Source organism: Cyanistes caeruleus, chromosome 12, assembly GCF_971803275.1.
Source record: "Cyanistes caeruleus chromosome 12, bCyaCae1.hap1.1, whole genome shotgun sequence".
Classification (NCBI taxonomy): Eukaryota; Metazoa; Chordata; class Aves; order Passeriformes; family Paridae; genus Cyanistes; species Cyanistes caeruleus.
This window is the reverse complement of record NC_141712.1, coordinates 9,825,407-9,843,841: the sequence shown is the minus strand read 5'-3', so window position 1 is coordinate 9,843,841 and position 18,435 is coordinate 9,825,407. Positions and strand designations below refer to the sequence as shown.

At 42.4% G+C, this 18,435-nt stretch overlaps 1 protein-coding gene across 2 annotated transcripts in view; it reads right to left on the bottom strand.

Annotated features, from left to right (window-relative positions):
- The window catches only part of NKD1 (NKD inhibitor of Wnt signaling pathway 1), a 263,749-nt gene that overhangs the window by 95,721 nt on the left and 149,593 nt on the right, over positions 1-18,435 (bottom strand). The window contains exons 10-15 of one of the 2 annotated variants that reach the window (XM_086847543.1): positions 17,549-17,703; positions 16,212-16,387; positions 13,354-13,471; positions 10,186-10,337; positions 10,013-10,045; positions 9,195-9,352 (exon numbers count right to left, since the gene is read on the bottom strand). In XM_086847543.1, the coding sequence (XP_086703669.1) occupies positions 9,195-9,352; positions 10,013-10,045; positions 10,186-10,210 (216 nt within the window). In that variant the 5' untranslated portion in view covers positions 10,211-10,337; positions 13,354-13,471; positions 16,212-16,387; positions 17,549-17,703. Of the gene's footprint in view, positions 1-9,194; positions 9,353-10,012; positions 10,046-10,185; positions 10,341-10,983; positions 11,105-13,353; positions 13,472-16,211; positions 16,388-17,548; positions 17,704-18,435 lie in introns of those variants that run through there. The other variant, XM_086847544.1, reaches the window with a different exon arrangement.

Sequence of the window (18,435 nt, the reverse complement as noted above, 5' to 3'; positions counted from 1 at the left end):
TAACCTATGAAGTTTATCCTCAAAATAAAATTAAATATTCGGGATGGCTAAATGAGGCACAGTTTTTCCATGGGAAAAAAAATAGCAAAGTATTATTTATTTTCCTGTAGGTACTTGTTTTGAAAAGCCTTTCCTCCCCACCTGGCCTTCTGCTAAAAGCCACAATCTACATTAAAACAGTGTGTACGCTTTAGAAAATTATCAACCATCTTTTTTTACAGCAGGAGCTTATGAAATTATTTGATCCACTTTTCATATAGAAAGTCTATGGCTGACCATAAATAGGCAGGCTCCCAGTATAAACTTACCAGGATTACATCAAAGCCCTTCCTCTAGGATCAGACGATTGATTTCTTCAATGCTTTTTAGAATTTCTTCCAGGATATTTTGGGTTATTGCCTTAGACCTTTGCTCAGCTGGAATGACAGATACTCTGTTTGCTAGACTGTGATGTTCTCTCTTTACAGGGGAATGAGTGTCCGTAGTGTACACACACGTACGTTACATGAACAGAGAGAGACTTGGAAAGTTCACAGGCAAAATTATTATTTATTGTTTCAAAAAGAGTAGTTTATTACAGAAACACTGATACAGGCTTAACCACAGCATCTTACGCAATACAGAGAGTGCTTGTTATTCCGTGAGCTCAGGACTGGGACACTCTATGCTCAGAGAAAATCCCCACTCCCCCAAACAGGCATTTGTTCTTTCTATGCACTTAAGGCACAAGGCTTAGCCTTACAGCTACTACCCTCTTTACCTAACTCTCTTGAAACCAACTGTCCTGGAAGTATGAAAGATTTTTAAGATAGGACAAGCAGCAGCTTAGTCTTTACCTACCACTATCAAATCTTTGGGGAATCAGACAGCAAACTATCTCCGAGGGCAATGTGACACACTACCCACCGTTCTCCTTCCTCCCCCAAGACAAATCTGTCACCTCAGTACCACTCATCATTCGCATCAGAGTGTGGATCAAAAGATCCAAGCCTGCTCCCAAATCCCATTTCTCCTGCAAGACGGTACTTTGTTCTGTCACTTCCCTACTGAGTCTATCTCCTTATTTTATGCCTCACAGCATGTGTGGCTGCACCCCAAGATCAAACACCCATGCATGATTTTCTTTCACAGATCTTGAATCACAATGTTATACTTTAATAGGAACCTCAATATACTTAATCCCTTTAAAGCTGCCACAGTAATGCCCCCAAATGCATTAAATTTCACCCTAATCGCAAAATACAAAGTATTTCTCTGGATGGACAGTGCAGACTGTTCCGACCACATGCCAATCCACCTCTGAGCTAAAGCAACATGCACTGCCTGCATTTGTTTGTCAGAAGTTCAAGGACACATGGCTGAAAATTCCAGGCACCTTAAATGTTCTCTGCTGCAAATTTTGCTCAAAAACCTAACTGAACATTTAAGGGATGATCTCACATTCTCAAGGCATTCTCATTGCAAATGACAAAGGAACGAGAGCCACTGAGCCTGCATTTAAATCCAAACCCACTAACACTGAAACCAAGGCTGGTAGATGCCCCTTTTCAAGGTGCAATCAAAACACCCACACCCCACCACAGTCAACTCAGTGAGTTTCAGAGTCCACTGAACTCTGAGACTGAGAAGGGTTATTACACAAAATTACCAAACTGTTGGAGCTTTGGCAAAAAGCAGAAAAAAAGCTTGCCTGATAAATCTTGTTCACAAGTATTAAACTTTATTAACAATAGCTCCAGGTTTAAGGAACAGCTACTTTTCATGTATGTTTGGCAGGGACCTGGTTTGAACCAAGGAACCACAGGGTCTTCCGCTCCCTCTTCTGCTGCAGGGTTGGTGTCTGGTGGGACCCTTTAGGTGTATTTTTACAGGGCTCTTTTTGGCCATTGAGAACCTTCTCAGGCACTGATAGCATTTCAATTTCCCGTGGCCACTGCCTGGTCATCTGAGGAGTGAAAAGATTCGTACCACCAGAAATTTTACAGACCAAAACAACAGGATCATTTATTGCCCTGTAATATACAGTAGGCCAAACCACAGAATCACAAAATGGTTCAGGTTGGAAGGGACCACATCATATGGGTCATCTGGTCCAAGCTTCCTGCTTCAGCAGGGCCATCCCAGAGCACAGGCCACAGGATTGTGTCCAGAAAGTTCTTTAATCTCTCCAGTGAAGGGAGACTCCACAGCCTCTTGGCCAATCTGCTCCAGTGCTTGGTCACTGCACAGCAAGGAAGTTCTTCCTCATGTTCAGGTGGAAATTTCACTGCATCAGTTTCTTCCAATTGTCTCTTCTCCTATTACTTAGCCCTACCAAGCAGAGTCTGGCTCCAGCCTCTCGACACTCTCCCTTCAGACACTGACAGACATTGATCAGGTCTCCTCTCAGCCATCTTTCCTGAAAGCGCTACAGAACCTCCCCAAAAGACACTCCCTTCCTTAAACAACCAGATTCTGTATGACTAAACCACAAGTATTCCTGATGTACGATGGGCACCTATCAGGTGATGTGAGACACAAACAAATGTAGATATTAGAGAATCCAGTTAAACACTTGCTTACAGAGAAAAACAGGCTGGAAAGCGAAGTCCTATGGCAAGCCAATGGATCACCTTATTAAACATTGGATATTAGGTTACATGGCAGCAGTATGTTTGGAATACAATGACTATACAAGCCTTTCCAACCCAAAAAGGGACATCTCACATGTTCAGAAGTGCCACTGTAATTCCTCAAGTTAAAAAACAAAATACATGCCATATTGCTCTGATGGCAACAAATCCAGAAGCCTACAAAAAGTGAATGCCCTGCACAACAGTACCCCTTGAAGAGACACCAGGGGAGTGGTGGAGATACACAAATCATTTCCCCTTTCCCTTAGCTCACGCTAAAAGCCAGCGCAGACCTTCCACCACAGCTAACACCATTGGCCTTCCACCACTGGAAGAGAAATGTCATGAGATATTGCAATACAAACATGCTTTCCTGGCTCAAAAATCAGACACAATGAAGATTTTGCATTTGGAACTTGGTTAATAATTCTTGAATGGAATACAGTCCAACTCAGGCTCCCATAGCTGTAGTTACTCTGTAGGAGTAAATACAGGCTTAGTTTTGCTGCCAGTGTTGGCAGATACAACTAAATAAATTCACAGAGAAAGTATATTTGACCATTCCTTCACATTAATGCTTTTAAACTAAAACCTTACCTCACTTTCCATGAAAAGATATCTATAAATATCACATAGTTTGAAAACTCACAAGTATTCAAATTGGTATATGAAGAAGAAAATTAGTTCCATTACAAAAAAAACCAAACCAAAACAAAATCCTTCAAGTATTTTTTACCTCTGAACATCTACCATTTGCTTTCCAACCAGGGTTTGATGCTGACATTCACGAAGCAAAATCCGTCTGCAAGGATTTCTATAAATGCCAACATCTGCAGCACTGGGAGCAATGTTCCATTCTGATTTAAATATCATCACCGAACAATTATTTCCCCAACTTTGGAAAAACTAACTCCTACAAAGTTTCAGTACTCAAGAGACTTCTCTTTCCTCTGTTCATAACTCAACACAAAAGAAACCATAAAAGTCAACTAAGATCTTCTTCTGAAGGGTGCATACAAACAGCCACTTACTGAGCTCCTCCTGGGTCATATTACAGATCTCAAAACCTACAGAAAACCCTTCTGTTAATGAATGCTGCTGTAAAGAACACTCCCATATGTCGACAATCGTGTGCTACAAATGTGCCATTTTTGTTATAACTAAAGTTTTAGTGTGAAGTTCTGGACTGCATTATTTACATTTCAGACATTAAAGAATATAATGTATTGTTGTTACTTTTCATCCTGGATTACAGAAGAAAACATACACCATAACCAAGGCTTTCTCATTCAGAAGAATTAAGGTTTCACTAAGCCAACAGGGACTATCAGGAGCCCAAGAGACACAGATGAGGACTTGACCCAGCTACTACACAGAATATGTTTTCTTCTTACAAATACCAGCCTAAGTAACTCACTTTAGAGCGAGTGGGAGAAAGAGGGTTGTTAGAGATCAAAAAAAAGTTCCTTTAATGAGATTGTTTGCAGAAACTTCATGGGCCATTCGGCTTTCCAATCAACATGCCAAATTAAATGCGCACCACATTAAATCTGAAACACCTATAAAACAAGCCCTGATGAAATACAGACAGTCTTCCATCTACCTCCTCCATATGGCTCAAGCAAAGTCAACTTTTAATTTCATAACACAAAATATTTAATTTATGCTTTTCTTCATATGTCAATTTAACCTCTGGCACATAGCTTTGAAACCATATAAGGATGCCTAACACTTTCCATATGGCAACTGAATTGTGGCTTTTAATTGCACCAACTGGTATCATTCAAGGATAATTCCCTTGGAATCCAGCTTTCTGCTACAGTATTGGCCAATTCACTAATCTCATCACCATGGCACTAATACTTTCAGAGACTCTTTGATTGTTAATATTCATATTATAATTTTCCCAAACCAGAGCTGTCAAGATATACTATGTACATCACTAATTAAATTATCTTGGTTTGTTGGCACCAAATTTCAACACTAAGTAAGATTCTGCTTCTCTCTCTCTCAATACAAAGTTTGGTAAATTAATTTTAAATGCCATAGATAATATTTTTGTGTACTAAAATACTTTCTAGTCATACCAATGCTGAGTCTGCTGTTTATTTTAATCTTCAGAGTCAATAAAAATAATTATTTATATAGTACTGACATTAATGGACTTGAAAACATTTCAGTTAAAAAGATCACTTCAAGCATTCACACAAGATAACAACCAAGTAAACGTTCATTGCTCTTGTCACCATACCAGTAAGAAGGCAGCCTTTCAAGTGTCACTAGCCATGAAATGACCCCAAGATAGTGCTACAGTTAAATCTTGCATTTCAACAGCCTTTCAACCATAATATGTACATAGCACAAAAAAAGTCTCATTTCTGTTTATTATTTTCATTTTGGATGAATGACCTACCCAGCTGTGTCTTCCGTAAGGCGATGTATTTTTAATATGCACACACACACACAATTTAACAGTGGGGGACTGGGAAGGCCTTCTTTTTTCATTTAAGATTGATCATACTAGAGGAGCAGTGAAGTTGACACTGGTGTTGTCTCCTCTCAGCCATGCAAGGAATGCCCATTAATGTCACTGGCAGTTACAGGCACAGAACAAATGGAGAACAAGCCCCACCTCTGAAGTACTGATGCGCCTCAGAATTTCATACTGTGCTAGTCCCAAACCAGATACTCAACTCTAATTAATGTCAATTAGGGTTGAACATGAGGATCACTAGCATCACTGAGCCCAGCAGAAGTGGTAAGCTAAAGTCATTTCTGCTTTACCTAAAATGATTACCTACAATGTGGCTCACTGAGAGTTGGTTTGAAATTTAATTAAAAATATGAGACTTTTTCCATTCCCAAGCACAGATCTCAATGAGCACACAAGAACCTCATAAAACTTCTTATGGCTTTGAAGATAAAAGTAAATGGAACTAAGCAAATGTCATATTTAATATTCCCCCCTCTAGCATAGAGCCATTTCTCAGTTAAATAAACAAATACATGAATATTTGCAAACAATGTTGATTTCCAAAAATAGTTTGTAGAAGTAAACACACTGAATAAACTTAAACTTAAGGATTATACAGGATAATCCACAGTATCAGAAAACCTTTCTGCATACAAGTTAACTCATTCATAAAGCACCAAAAGAAGTGTATTCAGTTGCTAGCAGATTTACAGCCTCAGTGGTTTCAATTAGCTTTGAAACCAGAAGATGACTCTGGACCTCATACTTTTCATGGATGCAACAGAATTCCTCTTCTCTTTAATCCTGCATGATGTGGAAGCTGCAGGCCAGCCCTCGGCCTGCAGAGCCATTAAAACCCTTAGAGCAGAGCAGCCCCTGCTGGGCGGGTGGCAATGGTTTAATGAGACCAGAGCTCTGGCCCAGCACAGCCAGCTGCACACGCACCACGGGCGCTCATTTCGGACACGCTCCCCTCCCCTGCCTCATGCCCTCACCCAACCATCCTCCACGAGACCCTTCTCAGAAGACTGGTGCTTTTGGCAACAGCTGGACATTAATTACTGTTCTTTCAGTGAATTGGAGGGGAGAGACAGATGGACAGAACACGACACAGACAACGCATCAGCTGAGGGAAGTCTTCTCTAACCGAGAAACCCTCAAAACTTCTGCTCAGGAGAAGGAAAGGTGACATCCAATTGAACTCTCCTTGAGTGAAGTGATGTAAAGGCCTCCCCTCCACGACAACTGTAAACTCAATCATTCTAGAGTACTACAAATGAAACTTTACTGATTTCCTGCATTAGTCACTCATTCCTCTTGTAAAACACTGCATGAATCCCTTGAACTTCAGTGTCATCTCCCCTGGATGACTAACTTCAGCAGAACAATTCACTGTCTGTTCTTGAGAGAAATAGCCTTCCAACTACAACCAGGACAGAATTTTTGGCTTATAGACAGTAAAATAAATCAAATTGCACTATCATTTCCAAGTTCTCATAAAAAGTATTCAAATTTTGGATTTTCAGTCTTAGAAGCTCTTCGGGCTAGGCTAGGCTCTTCTCTCCCATCAACAGGTCTTTGGAAGTAAACTGAATTTCACCAAATAGGCCCTATATACTAACAAAACCATCAACAAAGCTCTGGTAAAGGATTCCTACTCGAAAAATTATTTCTAGGACCATTATATTTTTAACACAGCTGTATGTTTCTGTGAATGCAGATATTTTCATCAGCATTTGATCTAGTTCTTTCTGACATAAGTCACAAACGCATCAACTTGGGATCTATTTTGGGGGAAAAATTCCATGTTTTACTGAGAAGTCACAGTTTCAGTTGTGACACAATAAAACTGTACCATTCCACAGAGCCTTGTAAGCTTATTGAACATTTTAGGATTAATTTTGAAGCAGTATAGATAAGAGTCCTTTGTCAATTCAAGAGCTACACTATTGGGGACTATACTACACCACTGTCCCATACAACCCTGTTACTAACCATTAGCAGAAGAAACTACTATTTCTACATCTTGAGGAGACCAAAGAACCAAGAGGTTAGCCTACAATTCCCTTTGTATCTTGGTATAATTATACTAGAGATCAAAGAGATCTCAGAAGAGAAGCAGTCATGCAATCTCAGTTATGGAGTCAATAGCTGTGACTCCGTAATCCTTGTCAAAATGACTGTACATATGGCACATATGGTTCCAATGTAGGATTAGAAATGCATCCTTCCATATTCCAAAAGTTCATATTTTAAAGGAACTTTAATGTTGCTGTCACAGTGTGCCTGTGACAGGATGACAATTAAACTAAGTCAATAAGCAGGCTATACACGCACACAGATACTACCAAATATATTAGGCAATAAATGGCAAATATTTTTGAACATTCAGAAACATCTCTATAAGGATGGCAGTAAAAAGCCTCATGGGAACAGTGCTTTTAAACACACTTAAACCTATTTACAGTTTTATAATCTACTAAAACTGTAGACTAATATTTAGTTAATGGCTTGCTAATTGCTGAGCCATCATGAGGAGGACTTCCTCTTGAGTAAGTGGAGAAATACTGTTCTACTGTCATTCCAGCTGAGCAGACCTGAGGAAACTGCCAACTGAAGAGTGTTGTGAATAGAAAGTATCCTTGACAAAAGATATTTTCTCCTCCTTTTCAAAAACCAAATCATCCTTGTGGAAGAAAATACATTTCACAAACTAAAATCAGAGTTTTTACCTTTAACTCTTGTATATTAAATGATGTTTAGTTTGGTGAGTTGAGCTCCTTTTCTAGAAAATATACATGTGAAAGGTAGAACATATGTAAAAACCGCATCTTACAAAAATTGGGATAATTAGAAAATAATTAAAAACACGTGTTTTTACTCTTTGCATCTGGATCATAATATATACTATTGTTAATGAGAACTTCTTTGAATATATCGTTTCCAAGTAAAGCACAATAAATATCACTTCAACCAATCATACCTGCAAGTCGAAGGTGATTATGTTCATCAGCTACAAACAAATCAATATCTTACCCCTTTGTCTCTACTTCTAGCGACTCTCACACACTTTATGTTCCTCAAAATACAATACTGGCAGAATCTAAAATGTCATAGTTAACTTTTCCCATACTACACATCTTCTGCTCCCTTCAACATCCCACCTAAAATGAAGTATTCTCGACTTGCAAGTTAATTTTTCCTGAGACACAAGAAGTCCAGGCTTCTGACAATACAACTGGTAGCTAACAAAGCAAAGAGCCTGCAGGAGGCTTGGTGGCCCTGGCTCTGCTTGTGCTTTCAAAGCCACACTGCTTGCTGGGAAGAACAGATTCCAATCTCTCCATCTCTCAGGTTACCTTTCCAGTGATGAAGCTTTCAGGACTTGATCCAAAGTCAATGGGATTCTTTCAGTAAACATCAATAAGCTCTGGATCACACCCTGAAACACTATGAGGACCATATCTAAGTAATGTTAAGTCTGTTTACCTCCCATGATGCCTTTTTGTTTAAAGAGACAACATTAAAAATAAATAAAATAAAATGGCAACTAAAACATTTCCTCCCACCTGGGAGTACATGGAGAACTGAAGGAAGGAGAAGGGGCGAAAAGTGACCAGTGAAACATCCAGGACAAGTGACTGGCACAGTAACTCTCGTGGAGAAAGTCAGCCTCACGTTATTCGCAAAGAGCAAATAAATAACAATAACTCTTCGGGGACTTCTCGCCTGCCAAAATGTCACAGGCAAACTTGTGCACTAATCAGGGTTCACAAGCTATCGCACGCCGGCTGGGTGCTGGGCTTTCCCCAGAGACTGTTCCTGTTTGTGAAAGGTTTTGTTCTAATCGTACTGCCCAGACACCAGCAGTCAGCTTCCCTTACTCCTCTGGCTTTTGCTCCCTCACCAAGTTTGCTCTGCAGCTTCTAACTTCATCAAAGGACTGAAGGAAACCACCCACGGGGCAGCGCCTCGGAGCAACATTAGGGCAAAGAAAACCTTCCTTTGCACAACCGCCCCTTGGGAGGGAAAGAGGGATGTAGAAAGAGCGTTTGCTTTTGACTATTTCAAAGGGAAGGGGCGGGGGGCAGCGAGGAAAGCTGACATACCCTGGCGCTGGAGAGCCTGCACACGGCGCGGTGCTGGCAGCCGTGCTGGAGTCCCGAGCTGCTGCCGCCGCTGCTGCTGCCCCCGGAGTATTTCTGCTTCACCATCCAGTCCTCCAGCCCTCTGCGAGCCAGAGAGGCGTTCACCGCAAAACTATCACCTAGAAAAAAGGAGACAATGCCTCCGCTGAGCCGCCCGCAGAGCCCGCCCGAACCCCGCGGCCGTCCCTGCGCCCCGCGGGGGCTGGAGCCGGGGCTGGAGCCGGGGCTGGAGCCGGGGCTGGAGCCGGGGCTGGAGCCGGGGCTGGAGCCGGGACTGGCACTGGGACTGGCACTGGGACTGGCACTGGGACTGGCACCGGGGCCGGAGCCGGGGCCGGAGCCGGGGCTGGAGCCGGGGCTGGAGCTGGGACTGGCACTGGGACTGGCACCGGGGCCGGAGCCGGGGCTGGAGCTGGGGCTGGAGCCGGGGCTGGCACCGGGGCCGGAGCCGGGGCTGGAGCTGGGGCCGGAGCCGGGGCTGGAGCCGGAGCCGGGGCTGGAGCCGGGGCCGGGGCCGGAGCCGGGGATGGAGCCGGGGTCTGGAGCCGGGGATGGAGCCGGGGATGGAGCCGGAGCCGGGGCCGGAGCCAGGGATGGAGCCGGGGATGGAGCCGGGGCCGGGGTCTGGAGCCGGAGCCGGCCCCGGGAGCGGGGCAGCCGCGCAGAGCGCGAAGCGCGGCGGAAAGTTGAGGGGAGAGGGGAGAGGGCAGGGGCCGGGGGCGGGCAGCCGGACCGGGGAAAGGCGTTCAAAGTTACTAACAGTGAGGAGCCATCCCTACCTTCTGGACTTTCTCTGGGTTTACAAACGGCAGCTAGGCAGATCCGGAGGAAAGTGTGTGAGGGAAATAATAAAGGAAGATCGTTAGACACCAAAATAAAATCACAGCAACAAACCGAGTAAAATCCGAATAAAGGGAAGGGGCTAAGGAAGTAGCAAGTGAAAGGAACTAACCATGTTTCGAGTGAAGTTTCCCCATCTCTCTGCATTGATCTGCAATTACGATTCATTTGACTGTTTTCAGTAGGGTCAGGTTCGCTTGTTGTTATTTTTTGTAGATATATAAAATCCCAGCGTGTTTAGAAATCCATGTGCTCCGCTTCTCCCTGCTAACACACAAGCGAGCTCAAATCTCAGCTCCTCTCCTGCAGCACGGTCCGGCGTCCCCCTCTCCGCTCCAGCCTTCCTCCTCTCTGCTCTCTTTCCCAAAGACAGAGGCGGTTACAAAAGACCTTACTTCACCCACCGGGGAACATGATTGACACCTCATTGAGATTAGACCACTTGCAGGCAGCCTCCGCCTTCCCATTGGGCCGCGGCGGCAGATGAAAGGGGCGAGTGAGCCTTTTGGAGGCTCAAAAAGGAAAAAGGGAAGGGAAAAAAAAAAAAAAAAAAAAAAAAAAAAAAAAAAAAAAAGAAGAAGAAGAAAAAAAAAAAAAAAAAAAAAAGAAAGAAAAAGGAGCAGCCGGGGCGCGTTTCACTTCCAGCCAGGCACGGGCGGCGGGGCCGGCCCCGCTCCGCGCAGCCCCGCGGGCGCCGGGCGGACAATGTGCCCGCTGCCCCCCGGCGCGGCCCGGCCCCGCCAGCGCCGCCCTCCGCAGCCCGCGGAGCCCCCGGGCCCGGCCCCGCCCGCTCCCCGCTCGGGCCGCGGGGCCGGGCCCGGCCGGGCTCCGCAGCCGCCGCCCCGCGGGGCCGGCCCCGCTCGGCGCAGCCCGCGGGCTCTCCGCACGCTGCCTCCCGGCTCCCCTGTACCCGGCCGCGCTGCTGAGCCCCTCCTGTCCCTGTTCCCCCTATCTGGATCGCGAAGGAGCACGGCATGGCTGGAAAAGCAGTTGTTCTGCCCACTTAGTCGTGCAAATTGTTTTTCACGGGCATCCCTTCGCACACAAGTGATCCTAATGAAGCCGCTGCTAATGCCAAAATGCACTTCTCAGGGTCAGGTCCGGAACCCTTTCTCAGTGATTCAAAATGTTGGCGGCAGGAGGACAAAGTCTCTCCCAGCTTTTTTTCATTATTAGTTAAGTAGATGAGATTTACAAAGAATCTCCCCTACTTCTCCAAATCATGAATGGTGTATTTTTTTTTACACATATCATAAACTAAAAGGAAACTTGCTGTTTCATAACAATAATTCTCACAGTCATTAAAAATTTGCTTTCTTACTTTGGCTGGTCATTATATTTCTGTTTATGAAAATCACATCTCCCTTGAGATCCTTGTAGTTCAACTAGGAGAGATAAAAGGGAGTGTGTAGTAGATTCAGAACAAGAAGAAATGAAGACTTCTGAGAATTTAACTCAAGAAACTGCTAGTCAAACTATGTAGGGTTTGACCCAGATGGGCCTGGTCCAAAAACTTCAAGGCCACATCTGTGCTTTCAAATCCATACGTTTCAAGCACAGGGAGGAAGGAGTTAGACTTGGGAGCTCATCTGAAAAAAAGATTCAAAGCATATGTAGTAACACTTCTGCAGGGAATTGGGACCGGGAGAGGAGGGTCAGGCTTGGAGCTCATTTTTAGAAGGAATTCCAAAGCACATGGATGTGGTGAAGGTCTGGTATGAAACAACTGCTCAGAACAGCCAATGCAATGCCATTAAATGGACCGTTTCAACCCAAATTATTCTTTGGATGATTGCAAAGTCATTTCTCACATTATTCCAACAATTTATCTGTCTAGCGGAGAAAGCCCTTGCATTGTGAAATGCAGACATTGCAACAGCATCAATTGCTAGTCAAATAGCTAATAACATGCATCTTTAGTGAATTTATTTTTTTATGTATTTAAATAATTTATTTGGCCCATTATTTTTATGCATTATTATTTTGTGTATTTAAAGTGACGTATTTGTTCATTTGAGGACTTGTTTTGGATGGAGAGGTGAAAGAAGGTAAGAAAGTGATTTAAATGAAGCAGGCTCATTGGGGCATGAGCCTCACCTTGACTGTGAAAACTTGTAAAAATTTTCTGATCCATATTAAGAAATTCAATAATATCTCAAGGTTGGCATATACACAAGTACCCTTTAAAACTTCACCAGCAAATATTTTATTTGGAATATCACTTATCTTCACTGTTTATGAGAAATAGAGAACAGCTTAGCATAAGTGACCCCAGATGGGAGGGGTCTTGCCGTTCAATTTGTGAGATGGTGCTCACATTCAGCTCTTGGGAATGAAACAAGGCTGTAGAAATGTCTCGAGTTCAGCAAGTCTGCTAAAGTGGCATGGGGAAGAAGCCCTAGCTTTCACAGCAGATTACAGAGGTCCACTTGTGTCGTGGAACTTGCATTCATAACACAGCCACTCTTGTGCAGAACTGCCTTCACATACGCAACATTTGTTAGAGTTTAAAGCAAGCCCTTTCTAATTAAGAGTCGATGACATACCCTGCAAAACCAAGGTTTTCACAGGAGAGCAAATCTGACAAAAGAATCCCAAATGTCAGTAACTGACTCCATGTACAGTGGGATCCATGACTGTGCTGCTTGGGCACAGGAATAATGCAACTGCAAGCTGGTTGCGTTACTGTGGGTGTGAATCACAACTGCAGCTAATTCTTCCTCCACCTGAGAGAAAGTTTTAGCTACTCTCAAAGTGACAAATCTTGCGATTCTTAGCATGGTTTTGCTCAGATATCAAATTCCAGTTCATTTCAGGAGATTTTAGCATGGAGTAACAACTAAACAGGAACCTCAAGATTTGACTGGGTATATAATGATCCTCAAACTACAGGATGTCAAGGCATACAAAGCCTTTTGTTTTTCCTTCCATGGAGCCAGAAGCGTGTTAAGTAGTGATGTCCAGTAAAATATCAAAGTACACCATTCACAAAACAGTACTAATGATTAAAGGATCTCCAATTCAACCCAGTGACCTCAGTGGAATTCTTAAAGTCGAAAGCTATGACGTGGAGTATTATTCATTGCCCTTTCATTCGTGCTGACTACACTCTACTTCTTCAGAAGATAGAAAACCCTTTTGAACCTTACTATACTATAAAGCAGCTGATGATAGGAAATGTGTCTTAGCTAAGTGAATAAGACCATTCTAGGAATTAATTTTCAATATTCAATACCAAAATTGCAGAATTAATGACAATAGTTGCAATAGCAAGAGTTACCTGATAGATGAAATCACCACACTAGTGTTCCTGTCTGGGTAGTGGTAAGATACTGCTTTCCAGTTTTTCTGCTTTATCTCCTTTCTTTTCTTCCCCTCTCCTGCCATGCTCCCTCCAGCTGGAGATGAAAGAAGTCTGGTATTAGTCTCAGGTGGTGCTGTTCTCTTCCACCTAGAAGTGGCATCCTGGTCATGCTACACCACCTCCAGAATAAGTGAGGGTTGACATGTGTTTTTTAAAGTTGAAAAGCCCCATGTAATTCTAAAAAGCAAAAATAAAAAGGCACATAGAAGCAGTAAAGTGCAAGCTGTGTGGCTCCTCCTCTACCTTAAACAATCTAAGTCCATATTGAACAGAAATGTTTTAAGAAAAGGTTGCTCAGTTGTGAAGGAAAAACATATATGTTTTTTATGTTCTAAAGAAGCTTCTGGTGCTCTCAGCAGCATTGCCAGCGACAATATGGATCATGTGTAAGCTCTTAATATTTCCAGGATCCAGCTGATACAGAATTTTTAACCTCATCACTCTCAGAATCACACTCAGCCTCCATTTCAACCAAGTTCCAACCAAACCCCCATTAACAAAGAATTGTCTACAGCAATGATACCTTTTCAACAGTTGCCTCAGTCACTGCCCTGCTGATGCATTTAGGGCCATAAAACCTTTTATGAACATTTAAATTTTGGTTTGGTGACCACATGAGTGGTTTGACTGCTCGTTCCCGCACATAAATGGGACGCCTGTCACAAGACACTGTTCTAGCTTTTGGGCCTTTGTCCTTGTACCTCTGGTCTTGGCAGTTTTTTCAGCACTTTTGCCTTAGGCATTTTTGCAATCTTTCGTGTTAGCACCTCCTGGCTTTAGCAACTTTGCAGCCTTAGCTTATTGCCTCAAAGCTTTGGCATGAGTCTGCACAGTGGCATCCTTTCAACTCCAAACATACTTGCTTCACAGGTTTTCCTTGGGCTTTTCTTGGATGTCAGCAACTGCCCTGACCCTAGAGGGGGAAGAAAGACTGATCAGCAAGTTCAAACAGTGTCTGTGCAGCAGAAAGATGTCTATCACAAATGAGCACATTCACTACATCACTTGCCGGATATTGCACATGCTCAGGTACCATGAGAAATTTTTCCAGGCATTCTTCAAGATTATTCCTATAAATCTTCTGAGAGCCTGTGATGACTGTCTGGAGAAAACCCTGGCAAACTTCATAATCTCAGACTGTAAGACCACTGTGTCTCCATACTCCAGTGGATAGAGTTTCCATGATTAAAGTATTTTCTCTTTCACTTCTCTTCAAAGCCAAGAAAACCCATCAGACAGAGATAAATGTTGAGTTTAAGGGCTGGTAGTTCAGGGTGACAAGTGCTGATTTGGTAGATGAGCCACAACCACTGGGAGACACCCGGTTATCCTTTGTACTGCCTCTACTAAAATACTCCTTTTCTGGTAGTATCACATCTTCTTTTCATTACATTCAGGAAAATGAGTTTTAGAAGTCTTAAAATGGAAGAATCCATGATGATGAGGACAAAGGTTCATGCCAGGTTAATCTTGGTTTTCTCCATGTATTTTCCATATATTTCTCTGAAGGTCCTCGTCAGCAACTGCCTTCAGTGAAGGCTCAAGTTTAGAAATGCTTTTTTTTTTGTGAATTCTTAATTGTCACCTGTTATGTCCTGTAACTTCTTTCTCAAAGACCTTTGCATAGCTAACTCAATAATCCAGATTTCAGCTCACCAGAAAAGTGGAAAGGTGAAAAAAAAGCAACTGATGCTGCCTAAAATTAGCGAGACTCCGTTTACCATGTATCTCTGTCTATAGCTGAGGAAGCCAGGCCAGGGCTTTCCCAACAATTTGGAAACAATTGGCTTTTTCTATATATTTTAGTAGGTGCTGGACCTAGAATCTGTTTGCTTGGAATCTGATTGCAGATTCTCCAGAATAAATTAAAAGATCATACAAAATTAGCAGGAATTTTTATGTCATTGTTTCCCCAAAGAAAACACTCTTCTTATCCAATAAAATGAACTTGCAGTTCATTTACTAATCCAAAACTATGGATGTCCTTCATAAAATGGAATCCTTGAGATATTTTAAAGTGACATTTTTCTGATTTTCCAGTGGATATTTTACAGAGATTAAATTTGCTAACTGTAATAATATGCAGAGAAAGTGGAAAAATAACTTTTTTCCACATCATGTATAGTACTGTACATAAAAAGAAAAGAAGCAAAGTAGAAAGTACTGCCATGACTTCAATAATCAGAACCTTTCCTTTAGCATCTAAGAAATGACAAGTAAGAAAGTTTTAATATAGGAGAGGATTTTTATTTGCATTTCTTAACAATAAGGGTAGTTTATACTCCACCTGGTGTCTTTTCTCACATCATCTTTTATGGGCTTCTCTCAGTGACAAGTACCTTTGTACAAAGGTTTCCTCCCCCCTTCTCCCCCTTCTCTGGTTCTAACTCTCTAGCAGGCTTCAGCATACAAACACAATGGGAGCATTGAAAGGAAGACAGTGGGACACCTCCTTTGATCTTGTGTTCTAATAACTTGTGTATGTTTGTGTCCAAAAACAATGTTCCAAGGCTGTGAGGACTGCTGCTGCCGAAAAGAATACTCATCACAGGGGCGGTGGAATAGTTAAATTGTATTCAGGAGAAAAAAGTACTGGCCAATAATGTAAACAGCAGACTGTAAACTCTACTGAAACGCTTTGATGACTGAAGAGAGCCTCACTCCACAGCTGACAACACAGACATCATAGGTCTGTTCAAAGCATGGCACTGAGGGTCACCATTAAATCATACAATTCCCTATTACTTTTCATATCCATTCTAGAGGATACTCACTGCACATGGACAAAAGAAACATGTCTTGCATTAAAGCAAATGGCTACTGTCAGATAATCCAGCTGAGCTCCTCCGCTCTGCTGCTACTTGCTCAATGTTGTTGGGGTTTGTTCAGCTACAAGAAGCTGAATTTCTGTTTTCATCTTTCATTTTGAAACTCACTGGTGCCTTTCTTTCTGAAAAAGGAAAAAAATATTGCTGGAAAAACAATTGGCATGCGAACAAAGTAAGACCAGTCAGACCTTACACACAGAGCACACTGCTTGTGTAGAAGCCACTTCTGACAAAGTGGCGACCCACAGCAAGGGGCAGAGGAAGGAGAAAGTTGTTGATCACTGTCTCATTACTTACAGCTATGGGGAGGTAAAGTCTTATACTGTCACATGTTGACAACTCTGCAACCTTTGGAAAGAAAATGTAAGAATAATATATATATAATATATAGGTGCATAAATGCACCTATATTTTGTATTTAGGCCCCATCTCTGGAGTATTTTCAGCATATTTGAAACAGACTTTGACAGTCACCCAGGCCTGATTTCCAATGTGATAGCATTTGTAAAACTCTCATGAAACGTGAAAGGCTTGAATTCAATGTGTGGTGGTTTAGCACAGCACTTGTATGTTAGTTTTGCTGAGTTTTTTAAAAATAAGAATGGAGTTTATTGAAGTTCTGTTGCTATAGTAAACAGGGTTGGTGCTGTGCTTACAAGTAAGCAAGTGTAAGAAGTGTCAACTTAATAAATATCTGAAAAGGATAAAAAATGTTAGTAAAACTACCTTTTAAGCTCTGCATGAATTATAACAATTCCAAAGTGTTTTGGCAAACACTCATAACCATATTGCACTGGGAAAGAAAACTTTACTCTAAAAACTCTGCTTGGACCACCATGTCACTGCACAAATCTGGCTCCAGTAACTTGCCACAAGTATTTTGTCATTCTAAAATCACCTTGGCTATAAAATAATGCCTTCTTTTGAACATTAAGATACAGCAGAATAAACACTCAGGTTTATCTGAGTTGTTTACACATTGAGTCATTGGTTACTACTGATTTTCCCCACAGGTACCCTGTGCACACCAAGGAGTGGTGTTGGTACAAAGCCTGTGATGCAGCAGGAATACAGAGACTGACACAGGTGAGGGGCTGAGGCACAGAAACTGCCCTTCCCCATTTCCCTGTGTGTGTTTCTGCTCTGCAGCACCAAGCAGAGCCCAGCTGCCTGTACCCACAGACAGTCTTGGGGATGAACTACCTGAGAGTACAGCAGGAAAGATCCAAACTCAAACTGTTGAGCGTGGTCCTGGCTCAGTGCTCAGCCTTTGTGCAGCTTACCAAGGTTGTTGAATCAGAAGCAGACTCGTTTCAGGCACAGACCCAGGGAGATGCAGGCACACAGCAGGAGCAAAGAGCGTGTCAGCACTGCCCAGCACAGCACACAAACTCTCCAGGTGACGAGACACAGACAGAACCCTGTGTGCAAGGAATTCCTTGCAAGGAAAACAGAAATCACTAAAGCAGTTCAGCTATATTGAGGCCACCAGCACAGCACACACAGCTTGATCTAAATTGTCCTTGCTGTTTACCTATATTCTCTAAACTTTGCTGTGGAAAACAGTTTTGCTTTCAAAATTTACTGAGTTTTCCTCTTACAAGGTGCATCCAAAGGATGCAAACACTGACTCATATAGCTAAGACACAATCTTTAATGAGCTTAAAATCAAAGTCTTCTTTGCTTCTACATGGAAACTTCTGAAGGAGTAGCAGATGGACAGATACAAAATGACCAAGTAAACTCTGAATATTTAATTTATTCTTCTCTTCTTTTCTTTTACCATTACCTATCAGTGTTACAAGACCTTGCTTCTACGAAGCACACTGCACATCAATTTGAGTTGTGTGCTCGATACATGGCCTCTTCACTGTACCTCTGCAATATTTTCTTATGGCATTAATGACATAATAATGCATAATAATTATTGCATTCAGATAGGCTGCATTAGTTTGAATGAAGATAACCCATGGAGATCCACTTTGCTGCTCTGTTCTACTTTCTGTGTCCTTTTTCATTGTGTATTTTCAAATACATGACAGAAGCTACAGGAATTCCATGATTTGCATAAAACTAACAAGCCCTCAATTCTTCTGCTGGCATTCATAATTTTGCCATGGTGGTTTTGAACTAGTTCCAGACCACGTCTAACCAAGGCAGAATTTCTGCC